Source organism: Agelaius phoeniceus, chromosome 3 (assembly GCF_051311805.1).
Source record: "Agelaius phoeniceus isolate bAgePho1 chromosome 3, bAgePho1.hap1, whole genome shotgun sequence".
In the NCBI taxonomy this organism is placed as follows: domain Eukaryota; kingdom Metazoa; phylum Chordata; class Aves; order Passeriformes; family Icteridae; genus Agelaius; species Agelaius phoeniceus.
The window spans coordinates 16488639-16502766 of NC_135267.1; the positions used below are offsets into that span (position 1 = coordinate 16488639).

Below are 14128 nucleotides of genomic sequence, written 5' to 3' on the forward strand. Positions count from 1 at the left end.
TCTGTTTCTTTTCCGTCAAAATCCTGTTTATCTTTGATTTCAAAAACACTTCACCAAACTAACCCACATAAAAATAAAAATGATAGAACAAGATGTCAGTGGATTAAAGATATTTCAGATACCTTGAAAAAGTCTCCATAATTTTCTGAACTAGGAAGGAAAAAAGCAAGGGCCATAAGCTCAGTCCAGGTGACTGTGAAGCTAATATGATTACTAAAATCACAGAAACAGGGTATTATAAAGTGTTGACAAGTTACACTTCACAAGGTTTGCATCGTCTGATATCAAAGTGCAAAATTATATCCTCAAGTGAAAGTGCAGAGAAGAAAATTAATTTATAAAATTCCTTTTTGCATTGCTACCCAAATAAATTTTCTGTTGAACTATATTGAATGGAACAGACTGTGGGAATGGCTATTTCCTATGAAAATTGCTATAACCTCAACTAGTGTATAAAATCCAGCATACAAAGTTAACTACTGGCTAAATCCTTGACTTTTCTTAACGAACCTACTGTGTTCTTGATTTTCAACCCCACTTCCTAAATAAACAGTCTGAAGGGAAATCTTACTACATTTTTTAAATCTAGTCCAAAAACTAGAGAATTCATTTGAAAGGTTTACATACACAAATACCAATAGTGGGATATCAATAGGTATCTCACAAGCCTAGACATAAACTGAGGTTAATGACATCAAATTAATGACTCTGGGAATTTATAGAAATGTCTAAACACATTATTTTTTTCCTGCTCACAGAGTCTTACCAGGTATGAATTATTTTGAAGGAGGACAAAATGAATGAAAGAACACTTGAGCCCTGGAAAAACAGAGGTTTTGGGGTAACCACATCCCATTTTTTCTTTCTGGGTGCCTCAAACTGAAACCTAAATGTGGAGATGAAAGTGCAAGTGTCTTTCCTCAACCTTTTTATGTAATTTTCACTGTAATTTTCTTTTTGATGGAAAATGTCACAGACTTGTTTTAAATTATAAATAGACGGTATAAATGTTATTAAGGAGATAAATAGTTCTACTGGAGATATGAGATTGTTCTAAATATGGTTGAAATCAAAGAAATTGGACCAACTTCATTTCTTTTCAAAGCCAAAGACATAAAGACAAAACTCCCCATACTTGTCTGAGATGAATTATGGTATTCAATGACACAAGCTAGAAATGTTAAATTAGGAACGACATCTAGAAAAGCATCTGTAAAATAAACTTCAAATGTTCAGGGTGATATTATCAAATATTTCTCAACAAATCAGGAATTCAACAAGTGTATCCTGGGGAACAAATGCAGCAAAGTCTTTAGTGTGACTGTTCCAACCTAAGTGCCTGCAACAGCCTTCCATTTTACTGCTATTTTTGCAGCTTTGCCCAAGGAGTTGACCTTTAAGTAATGTACAAAATATACACAGGCAACATATCAAATTCAACAGATTTTCTGGTTTTAACACATGACATTTAAATACACTTTTTATTGAACAATTTATAAAACTTTTACAGAATACTAAAAATTTTGGAGACTTAAAAATGTTAATCTTATAATTAACAGTCAAGGATATACCATCTTCACACATGCAAGACAGTGATATTCCCAACTATTGCCATGAACTTTCCAGTAATGCACCACCATCTGCTTTCATGCTAAAGCAGAGCCATAGCAGCTTTTTCTACTCGTGAGGGAATTTCACAATGAAGCAGATAACACAGCTTAGCTAATAAAGAAAAAATGATACATTTAAAGTTAAAGTAAAAAAGCTTATTTATATAGAAAGGAAATAGAAGAATGGGCAGTGCAGAGTACACTATCTACCTTTCATACCCCATCGATAAAATCCTCCCTTGCTCTTGGATGAAAGCAGTCATGTAGCGCTCACCACTGATTAATTTTATGTGACAAACATATTTTCTATGCCGCATTTTAATAAAGATCTAAAATTCATCTTGTACTAACTTCTAATTTCTTATTAACTTTGGTAATTTGGAATTTAAAAAATAGAAAAGTGGAAATACTGAAAGCAGTATTAAAGGGAACAGAGGCCTCAGATATTTGCCCTTCCATGCTCTATACTAGATCCTCACTTTGGCCTTGAATATATAACCAGTGTTGATAACTTCAATTTGAATTTGGCAAATACACTGATTTGTACGTATACTTTTCTATTTCATTACAAAAACGGAGATAGAGTTCCATTTTCCAAAACTGTCATTTAGAGATATTTCAGAGGTATTTGCTTACAGTAAGTACACAGTGTATTTAGATAAACTGCTATGGTCTAATATATCCATAGGGACAATTATGAATTGAATGTATTTTTTGTAAAGGCAGAACAATCTGCTAGAGCTTACTAGTCAAGGAACAAATTAATAAAGCCAAGAAATTGCATTTAATAACACTCATTAAGTTAAAACAGATAACTGATAATGACATTCACTTGCTCTCCCTCTAGAAGGTGTTCTTATACACTGTAATAAAAATAGTTAGCAACCAACGAAATGTATGTACCATAGCCATTTAGTCAACAAATTCACCCATTCTAGTGAAGCTAAGATACCCACGGAGGGTTTGTATGTAAAACCCTGTGGCTTTAAAACCATGTGCACTGTTAATAAAGGTGAGTGTACAATGAGTTTTCTTGCTGAAATTTAGTTAAGGGTAGGTAAAAGGCAGATCACAAAGATGATTAATGAAAATATATAGCTGAAATGTATAGGTATACATAGTAGCATGTTATAACAGATCACATTAAGATAAACAGAAATCATTAAGGAGTCAAGAGAAAAATTCCTTGATTGTCATAAAGTTTCTGTATTGCATACATGACAATTTACTTTCTCCATTGGGAGGTCTACGGTAAATAATTGTAAAATTATTGCTGATTCTCTTATCTCCTGTAATTATGAGCTCTCTCTAGATTTCTTGATGAACAGGTCTCTGAATATCAAAAGTTTATAATCATAGCTCAGTTGGGGAATTCTGGTTTCATTAGACTAAATTATCAATCTCATTGAAAATTTAGGATTAAATAAGATCACTCTAAGCTGTAGTTACTTTTCAGCTACTAAATAAAGGATTCATCAACTCAAATTCTGATCTCTCTAAAGATGCAATGTGACAGCATGAGCTCTGGGATGCAGCTGCCCCAGTGAGCTCCCAGCCAGTGAACATGTCAGATACAGCAGCCCAGGCTCACCCAGCAGCACTAGCAAAAAGGAGGAGGCTGTTCCCTGTATTGAAAAGGGGGTTTTAGAGGGTAAAAGCAGAGCTCTGTGAAAAGAGAACTTAATTCATCTTCTCCACACAAAAAAAAAAAAAAAAAAAAGTTATTCTTCTAGTGCTAGGATTATTAGACAACCTATGTGGAAATATTAATCTCTGTTATTATCTCAACATCATGTAAGGTGCAGGAAAGCAAAAGGCATCTCTTCCACTTTTAGGAAAAAAAATAGATACATTGTGGAAACAGGGTGTTTGACCATTAACAGGATTATATGGTTGTACAGCTGAGGTTATGTTCTCCAAAGGAGCTGCTTGCTTCAGGGTTTCTTTAAAGCTTCTATTCTGTTTTATTGAACGGAATGGTTACTGGTGTACCTTATGTAGAGTCAGTCCTAACCATCAGAGATTCCGTTACAACTGCAACTAAGTCCAAGAGTCCTATGCTTTTAATTTGATCTTGGGGTAGTCCTAATTCAGTCATGTTTTCACACATGATTTTTGAAACAAAATCACAGAAAGAAAGAGAGAAGTCCCCTTCATTTACACAACTAAGATAAACTTCCTTGGAAGACAAATTTTCTTGGAAGTGTAGTTTGCAGTCAACTCTTTCCAATGTATGAATTCTGCTGGGCTGCACTGGCTAAACTTCAAAGGAGAAAATTACTCTGAACACTGTATTTTTGAAGGAGCAACATAAAAATACTTTTTTCAATAAATTAAACAGAAGATACTATCCCTAAAGTCTACGGCACATGGAAGTACTCAGTCCAGATAATATCATTCAAACACAGATCATGACAGTTATCATCAAAAACATGAAACCATAGTGATGCCTTAAGTTTTAAATTTCATATTTTTCAGATCCTGTGCTGCCTTGATGGTTAACTCTGAACTTCATATAAAGTGTTAGCAAGTTCTCTTCACAGGGTAGTTAGACAAAACAATCCTTTTCCAGCCTGAGAACCAAGGACAGCCATTACAGCCTCTGGCCCAAAAAGCATGAACAAAGGTTAATTGATGAGAGCAAACCGAGAGGATGGCATTTCATAACCTGAGGCTGTAATTGGACAATTAACTCCAATATGCTAATGGACCAAAACTTATAAAAGTGTGAAACCTCGTGACCGGTTCTCCATTTTGTGACCATTTTGGGTCCATCTTGAGTGTAGCCCTGGTCAGGCTCTTGCTGCCCAAGGTGTATCCTTTAAGGGCTTTTAATAAATATCTACTTTATTCTTTAACTCTGTCCAGTCTCTGTTCTAGGTCAGCCTCTCCAGGCATCAATAGAGGACCCTTGGGGACTGATAGATCAGCTGGAAGGTCAGAAGAAAGCAGCAATCAGACACTGGTGGAAGGAACCAGTGGTGTGGAGTCCCACAGAGTGGTTATGCACACATACTGATATGGCCTATTATCACAGGATGTCTGTCAAACTCCTGCTTAAATTGAACATTCCCTACTCCTAGCATAACCCTTGCAAAAAATCAGAAAGTGCCCTCATCCGAAACAGCACAGCTGATGCTGATAAAAAGGATGCCAACTGCATTCTTTGGAACACAGAAGGAAATTCTGGCAAATGAAATGTATGTGAATAAATAAAAAATTTTATTGAAATGTTGAAAATACTTCATTGAAGGACTAACTAACTATTTCATGTTTTATGGAACACCCTTTTTTAGTTTCATTATTTCATGTTGCAGTTTCCACATCTGCAATGTATTGTAAGCAAGTGCAAAGAGTATACCCAGAGACTAAATATGTAGAAAATATGGGACTCAATTTTAACAGTGCAAATTTGCAAATATATGATTTATTATAAACTTGAAAAGGCTACATGGTAAAATAGTCTCTGATATCTTAGCAACATGACAATTTTTTTTTTTTTTTGAGCTGACAGTCAGTGACTGCTTTCACATATAGGGAGTGCAATGACCTATTTTTAGACAGTAATACAATGTGATGCTAGCTCACATACACTAGCAGTCTGGCAAAGGCAGTCTTAGCTCTAGCTGCTTTTACTTCATACTGTGGGAAGTTCATTAGGAGGATGATACAGTTATATAACCATATTCTAGACATTTTTTTAGCTCTTTTCCTGTACACCAGTAATGCCCTTTATGAGAATTATCTACTGCAATTCATAAACCACAGTACCATAAAAGCTAAAACAGTTTTTGAAGCCAGCTATGAAATGTGCTTTAAAAAAGAACTTTCTGAAAAGCAATAATGAAAAGCAATTACAATTACAAAACAGAAATATTGATCAGTTTGCCTTATAGCCTTGATTCATTTTACAAAGAAACTGAAATTACTAAAAGAATTATTTTCTTATTCAAATTCCAATTATGTTCATTTGATTGATCTGTGCTCTATGAGCAACAGTAGTATAAGTATAAATGAGTTACAGAGAGAAAGAAAAGCCTTTTTGAACAAAGGATCTTACACACTGATGGAAAAAACCCAGTCTGTAGAAATGGAAAACATAATCTTTTGAGGAAGTCAGCTTACTTCTGTCCCAGAAATAATACAGTGAAAAACATACATTAAAACTGTGCACTACAATTTTGCAAAAATAATGCTATGTTTTTTTCATTAACTCAAATTGCAACCCTTAGGAGTGTGCCTGACTCATATCACCTAATTTACACTGCAAATAAGTATTATTCTAGTTACCTCAATGAATTTGCTCCTCAGTTAACTAAAAGTAACTGGGATGAAAGCAGAGAAATATGACAATCAATACCTCTTCCCCCTTTTCATATCCAAAGCAGAATAAGACTTTCATTTCATAACTAACAGGGACAAAATTAATCACCGTTACCTTTTTCACAGAATCGCCCAGTGAAGTGCAGTGGGCAGTCACACTGGAATGAGGTGGCCCCAGTAGGCAGAGAGAGAGGGTGACAAGTCCCTCCATTATGGCACAGTCCTTCCTGGCACACAGATGGCAATGCAGGGGAAATCTGAGAGGCCACACCAGGGTCAGGCAGGTGAGGCACATCAGAAGAAACCACAGGGAGTGCTGTTGATAGATGTGTGGGTACAGAGATTCTGAAAGGAGAGAGACAACACATCAAAACAAAAAAAACCCTGTGAGATCTAATTTTTGTTACTGCACTTGAGCTTCAATTTATATTAGTTTGTTGTTTTTAAATAGAAATACAGACTATACTTAAGAAAATATGAATACATACGGAATTCCCAAATCTAGTTGCCATCCAAAAAACTAGCAAAAACACAGTGAAGGTATTTTTTTCCTGTCAGGGAGCAAGAAATAGCCTTCATGCAAGAAGCACAGTTTTATGGGCTCTCAAAAATCATTTTTGGTGGATGTCAACAACAGTTAAAAAATAAACACAGGCTTCACTTATTAAATAACTCATTGCTTGAAGTTACCAAAACTCATAAGGCAGTTATATAAGAGATTCCATACAAGAAGATGAAGCATGCATAGCAGAAAGGGAAAAAGCTGTAGTACAGAAACACAGTATCTTATAATTCACAGAAATATTGGGGAAAAAGGGGAAAGGTAAAGAAAAAGCAACTTTTTTGGTGCAGTATCACCTGTTTGTCAACTCTGTTTGAAAGAAGCCCATATATTGGCTCCTGCTGTGCTCTTTCCTTTCTCTTTGGCACCTACTCTTGTATCAGCTAAAAATTTTGCTTCACCATGTTCTAGAGTTGAGAGTATGTCCTAAAAAGAAGCATTGGAAAGTGATGACGCACCAGTAGATTACAACTGCAGAAACAAGATAGGTAGGTGGGGATGCATTCAGTGTGACATTGTGTTCACCATTCCATGGATCTGTTTAGCTTCTTCTTAAGTCTAGCTTTCAAATTTTTTACATATCCCATTTACATGAAAACTGATTTTAAATAATTTACTTTTTTGAAGACATATTTTAGAAAGCACCAAACTTCATAATATTCTGAAAAAAACTCTGCCCAACATAACACATCCCAGGTAAGTAAGTTGTCTGTTAATGTCGCTATTAAAAATCTGCTTCTCTAAATTATCAATACGGCAAAAAAAATAGGATACATGCCCACAGGCAGATGGAAAAGAAAGGTGGACAGAGGAAGGAGATAAATAATTCAGGGCAAAGTAAATATCTAAGGGGACTCAAAGAAAGGCACAGTAACTGAGAAAGGAGTGGAGCCTGGGAATGAACAAAAAGGACGCAGGGCTTATATGACAATAAAGAGAAGATGTGCAGAGCCGTAATAACAAGGAAAACATTAGAATGGGATACTTAAGCAGGGATGCATCCAAAACACAGAATAGCCAAAATACACACACTGTGGTGCTTAGCAATGAGGATTTCAAGGCAGCTATCTACTTTATATGAGAGAAAAGCATCCAAAAATATGGCAGGCATCAAGGTGGCTAAAAATAAATCCTTAAAATATTTTTGATGCAGAGCACTTGCTAATAAAAGGCTTGAAACTTTTAGAAATAAATTGACTTACTGTTTATTTCCTTTTAGATGAATTGTATAATAACATTTTCATTTATACAAATACAATGAAAACAACATAATTGCTGGATTTATAACAATACTTTTCTCCTAAGGGAATTGACTCTGTTGAGCTTCATGTAGGCTATTCCATTCAGAGCAGCATTAAAGGTGCATTAACAGGTGTTATCTTCTATCAGCAAGCACAACAAATCTTCTATTTGCTAACACAGCAAATTAGAAATACTTAGTCACCTGCAGGGTTACAATCTCTGATTAAAAGTAAATAAACCGAAAATCTTGATTTTGTCCCCAAGCATAACCTAAATGTTGTAGAAACTCTGAACTAATAGCAGGTTTACATAAAGATTTAGACATTTACAGGAGAAATTTATTGGGAGCAGTTACTGGTATTTGTTGATTTTTCTGTTACTGCTGAAAAAAACCAGTCCACAAAAACTACATAAAACCTGGGGAATTAACACAGTATAAACTAAGCTCTTACTACTAGCTATTAGAGAGACCATTTTTCTAATGACAGATAATCCTATTTGACCACTACAAAATTTACTCCTCTGAACGTGGTCACAGCTACTGTCAGGGGTAAAATGCTGAACAAGAGGGAGAGCTGTCTGACTGGCAGGTGCATTCTTGTCTCTGCTGAAAGCACTGATTTCCAGCTGTGGAAGTTTCACATCCCCTTTCTGATGGGAAGCTACTATTTTTTTCTAAAACAGAATCACAGCAGTGCGCTTTAAATGAAATTTTATATGAGCACAAGTAATGCAGCCTTGCTTCATTTTTTGGTTGACATTCTAATCTGCAGAGGAGAAAGGAAAGCTACTTGGTAGGCTGATTTCTCCCCGGTTCATTTGCTAATTTTTCACAGGATGTCAGCCTTTGCAGTGTTGTTCTGGATGTTTTGCTTCTAGATGGTGCCTGACTGTGTTGGTGCCAGCACAGCTTCCAGGCACCCCGCAGCTCCCTGCCTTGCCACAAAAGCAGGGAAGGGTTTGCTGGGGCTGGTTAGTGGGGCAAACATCTGCAGCTGTGCTCACAAGCCGTTCAGGCTGCTGCTGTGAATAAGCAATGACCTCGGCTCAATGAATTTTAACTAAAACACTATTTGAATATAGAGCTGGGAAGCATTTAAAGTAAAATAGTAATTGAGGTGTTGAAAGTTTTGACAAAGTGTAACAAAAATATATCAAGCAAAACTTGATTCACTGTTACTCTGCAACAAGGCCACAATTTTATATTTGTTTTTATTCTTTTCAATTTCCCAGCCTGTCACTGCTTCTCAGGTCAATAATGCACATGAAGACCTTCTAACTTGCTGCAAGCATCAACACATTGTTTTTAATCTTACAATGACCTCAGAAAGCTGTGTTTTAAAGGCCTGCAAGCTTGTGCTTCATAGCTGAGTGCATGTAAACTTGAAATGCTTGTCTAAACATAGACATTACTGCAATTTAAAGTCTTGTTTATTTTATATTACATTGTTGCCACTCATGAGATGTATGATGAACTGAATGGCAGGAATATAGTACTTAGAGGTCATGTTCAACATTATGTTATTAAACTAAAAGCACACATACCCAGACCAGCTGCGCTTTCCTCTCCCATACCATCGCCTTTATCCAGTAAGAGCCTGAAACTATCAGTGTGTGAAGTTAGAGGCACTGCAGCCTCAAAAGCTAACAAAACCCCTGGGATGCCCTGCTCTGCGCTGACCTGGCAGTGAGGGGCTCAGCCTCGACAGGGCTGAGCTGTGTGCTGCCAGGTTAGCCCCTGCACCAGGGCCAGGAGAGTTGTTCAGCCTGAAGAAAGGAAGGCTCTGGGGATTCTGGTCGATTTGTAAAAGTACCTGAGGGAGAAGGGAAGGGGTAAGAATGGAAGCAGATACTTCTTGCTGGTGGCCAAGACACACAGCAATGGACACAAACTGAAATGCAAGAAATTCCACCTAAATTCAAGAGAGCTTTTTTTTTTTTTCCCCAGGTCTTTTTATATAATGGACTTCAAACTGAGACCTGCAAAGAGAGCAGACTTTTCCCCCAAGCAATTCATTATCAGGCTGATGGCAGATGTGTCTACAGAAGCACTCTGACATTTCCCATGAAGCAGGTTGATGAGACAAGCAATGGCACGGGAGTCCCCATGATATGATAACATCTCCACTGCCTATATCTTCTGTTACTTATGCACTTAACATTTTATTACTGGAGTAATGGATTTAGCCTTATCTGATATGAGTGGGATAAGGCAGTTTGTATTTTTATCTTGTCAATAAAGTAGTTTGTGCTGGGAAGCAACTGCTTTTATTTGCAGTTTTCTTCAGTGTACATCTGCCATTTTTCTTAGGTTGTGACAGAATATTATTTTAAGTGAACATTATAGAATTTGGAGCCAAAAGAAGGATTTTTCAAGAGCATCAGCATGCATGGTATAATTTCAAAGTTTATGAAACTGAAAACAACTGCACTTCATGGAAATGTTGGTTTAAACAAGAATAAATACCTAGTACCTTGAATGTAATTTGGCAGGAATTAATAAAGCCTTTTACAGGCTGTTTATTTCACTGTTCACAACCATGTCAAGCAGAGTACTTTAAATGGCATCTCACTGATTTCAATGAATCCACAGTGCAGTGTATCTGTGCACTTACCCTCCTGGAGACACCATTTACATCACTCAACACAGTAATTGGGAAAACAATTCAAGAGCTTACCAGATATGGATTGTTTATACTCTGCAGTTTATATGTGAATCTGATTTCCTCACTCATGACAATTTTTGCTTTAGTTGGAAGTGCTGGGGGTCAGTTTTCTGAATAGAGATGATATATGCTCAGGCATATCTCTTAAAAAATTAAATTTTCAGTGTATGTTCCAGACTGTGAGCCCAGCTTCCTCCTCCTACAAGCCACAACATTTGGTAGCAGAACTCAGTGATAATGTTGTTGCAGCTTTCCATTAAAAATTCACAACTAGAATAACATCATTATTTGCAACTGCTTTTGCACACACAGAATCTCATTTAATGGTGCAAACTCTTAGCAATGCAAAAAATATATTTAATATACAATGCAGTCAAGGATGTGAGAATGAAATTAACAGATATAATGAAGCTGATGAAAGCTCTGTTTACAAATATGAAGGAAAAATTTAAACTTCAAGATACATAGTGGGGCTAGATATGGGAAGAAATGTCAGTTACGGACAGATGAAAGCAGAAAGAGGAAAAGGAAATACATGTACTGAACCATACTCCTGTTGTTTCCTCCAAAGCATATAGATTCCATGAACTTTCCAATGGATAAATAAGTTATTGTAGCAACAATATGTTGAATTTAATAGAAAAAAACCTTCTAAACAAGACATTGAAGTGAGTGTTCCTTAGATGATACTTGCAAAACACCCTTAGTCCCTACGTTTAGGACAATTGTTAAAACAATGGTTTTGCTAAAACTGAAGAACTGAATTTCTGTACCAAATTCAGTCATGTTTTTACTTGGCTTGCTTGAAGAAATAAGGGAGCATTAAATCTTTCAGTTCTTCACACTGATCTTTACTTAAGCGTAAAAGATTATGTGTGCCAATGATCCAAACATTAACTCAAAAAAAAAAAAAAAGGTAAGAAGTCAAACTACTGAGCACTGAGTGGACCAGTGTGCAAATCTTACTCTTTCTGAAATTAAACAAATCTCAAATTTGTGTGAACTTCAGCTTTATCTTTTACATTTAGTCAATAATCACAGTTGGAAAACCTCTTACCAGTTTCATCTTAGCTGCTATTTAGAAAAAGAGCACTTGAGAGGCCTAAGCACTGCATCTTTTTGTTGATTTCTGCAACTTCTTTTGTTTCTTGGAACTGGTGGTTTTGAAAGGAAATAAATACGTCCATTCTCTCTTTGAAGATTCTTTCAGCAGATGAAAAATATTATTTTGTTTTTTTAATATGACACTGTACTTTTCCTTCTGAAAAGGCTCTGTAAAATTAGAATAAAGCATTCTGTTCCAGTCCTAAATGGCTGGATAAATTGAGTTCCTGTAACAGAGATGCTATGACAGCTATCTCAAAAATCACAATTCCAGAATGGAGTCACTACTGTTTACCAAAGATTCTATCTAAGTTCAAGCAGTTCATCACCTCATTGATGCCATCTATAATTTAGACTCCAAAATGCATGATCTACCTATGCAATATTATTGCACAATGTGTCTGTGAGGGATTAAGGAGGAGCACCTCTAGATCCTGAATATGCAATTGATTTCCTAAGCAATAATTCATTCAGGCAAGACTTCTGCATTGTAATTTTTGGGGCTATATTAGCCAAACTTTGTTCTTTGCTCACAATGAATATTCTCCAGATGGGTAGTACCCTGCATTGACAAAAAAAATTCCTTACATGCTTCAAGACACATGCTTAAAAAACAATTAACACAGTGGAAAAATACAAATCTGTACTCAGGTAAATATTCTAGCCCAAGGGATGGGGAACCATATGTGAACACTTTTCCTTTATCTGTTCAACCCAGTCAATGCTTATTACATGCAGGACAGAACAGACAAACAGACTGCTTTGGGGAGTTCTTACAGCACTTCTGGAAGGTGTTTATAATTCCACCAAGCTAAGGATAGAACTGAAGTCAAGAATCTGATAAACCAGAAGAGTGCTCTTATCACTGATCTGAGGAATAAAAACAGAAAGAAGGGATGTACCAATAGTGGACCTGTCTTTTACAGTCTCATCTCAACTTCTTCTGGGAATATTTAGGAGATATTGTCCTTTCTGAGACACTCCTGTAAAATAGAGGCATTCTCAGATCCTAACATGTGTGAGGAAGACTCTTAACACAATCAAGATGATTCCAGAAATGAATGGCAGGCTGGAAAATCAATGTACCCTGATTGCATTAGAGATAAAGTGCAGTTTTGAGAGTATATGCTTTGCTTTTAGAGGTCTCACATAAGAATAGCTAACGCCTTTAAATTATTTTTACAGATGAACTGCCTTATTTCTTTTAGGATTAGCTTCCCCATGTGCTGAAAATAGTTCTTACCAGCTTAATAAAAGTAGGAGAGATTTACATGTGTGGTTTTCACTGGGATAGAGTTACAGTAGCAACTGTGGGTCTGTGTTTCGGACTCCTACTGAGAACAGTGTTGGTAATATAGAGATGTTTTAGTTGGTGTCACACAGTGTTTGCACACAGTCAAGGCCTTTCCTGCTCCTCACCCCAGCACACCGATGAGCAGGCTGGGAGTGTACAAGGAGTTGAAAGGGCACATGGCCTGATCCCAGCTGCCCAAAGGGACACCCCATCACAATCAGCTGATTGTGCTGGGTGACAATCAGCACATAAAGCTGGCTGAAGAAGAAGGAACATTTGGAGTGATGGCATTTGTCTTCCCAAGTCAATGTTGCAAATGATGGAGCAGTGCTTTCCTGGAGATGCCTGAGCCTCCACCTGCCTGTGGGAAGTGATGACTGAATTCCTGGTTTTGCTTTGCTTGTCCATGGCTTAGCTTTACCTATTGAACTGTCTTTATCTCCACAAGTTTTCTTACTCATACCTTTTGATTTTCTCCCCCTTCCCACCAGGGAGTGCTGAGCAAGTGGCTGAGTGGGGGTTAGTTCCTGGCTGGGGTTAACCATGACATTTTATAAATGTTAATTAAGATTCCTTTATAGAAAGCATTTTTCTATTAAGGACTCTGTTACTGGAGAGAAATAGGATTTTAAAAAAGCATTCTGTTTCACACACTATAAAAATTAACATACAAGTTGTCCTGAAAGCAAGAAGAGAAGGATATATAGAAATTATTAGTACAGAAAGAGTTAAAAATGCAGACTACTGTTATGTATCATCTAGTCTTTCTTCCAGACTTCATTTCTAATTATATCTTAATGCTGGAGAATGGCTGACATGCATAAACATAAACATCATTTATTCATCAGTAATTTGGCATTTAATTAAAATATTACTGCATTCTCATTGAATGCATAAGAAAGAGTGTTGTAAATATGACAGGTCAAAAAAATCTCTGTAATATTAAATGAGAGAATGAAAAAATACAGTACTTGAGACACCCTAAATAGAATTTTACAAGGTATTTTACAAAATAAGGAACTAAAATAATAGACTTCATGTAATTTTTTTCTGTGAGGAAGAAATGATTTTACAATCAATAAAATGCATGACAGGTGAGAGAGTAAACACCAGCCCATAGTTAAACTGGATATAAGGGTTTATTTAAGAACTGATGAGAATAGAGCTGTAACCCTAGTTGTTTCTCATACACTCCCATGTGCCCTCAGTTCCCCTTGCCCTGTTATGTTCACTGGGTTTCCACTTTCACTTCTAGCAGGGAGGTTGCTGGTGGTTTGGGAAGCTTGAGTGAAAAGTCATGTTGACTCACATTGAGCTGCTGTCTGTA

General features: G+C 36.5%; 1 protein-coding gene across 1 annotated transcript in view; it reads right to left on the reverse strand.

Annotated features, from left to right (window-relative positions):
* The window catches only part of EYS (EGF-like photoreceptor maintenance factor), a 792123-nt gene that overhangs the window by 186046 nt on the left and 591949 nt on the right, over positions 1–14128 (reverse strand). The window contains exon 37 of the mRNA XM_054630570.2: positions 6049–6278. Coding sequence (XP_054486545.2) covers positions 6049–6278 — 230 coding nt within the window. The remainder of the gene's footprint in view (positions 1–6048; positions 6279–14128) is intronic.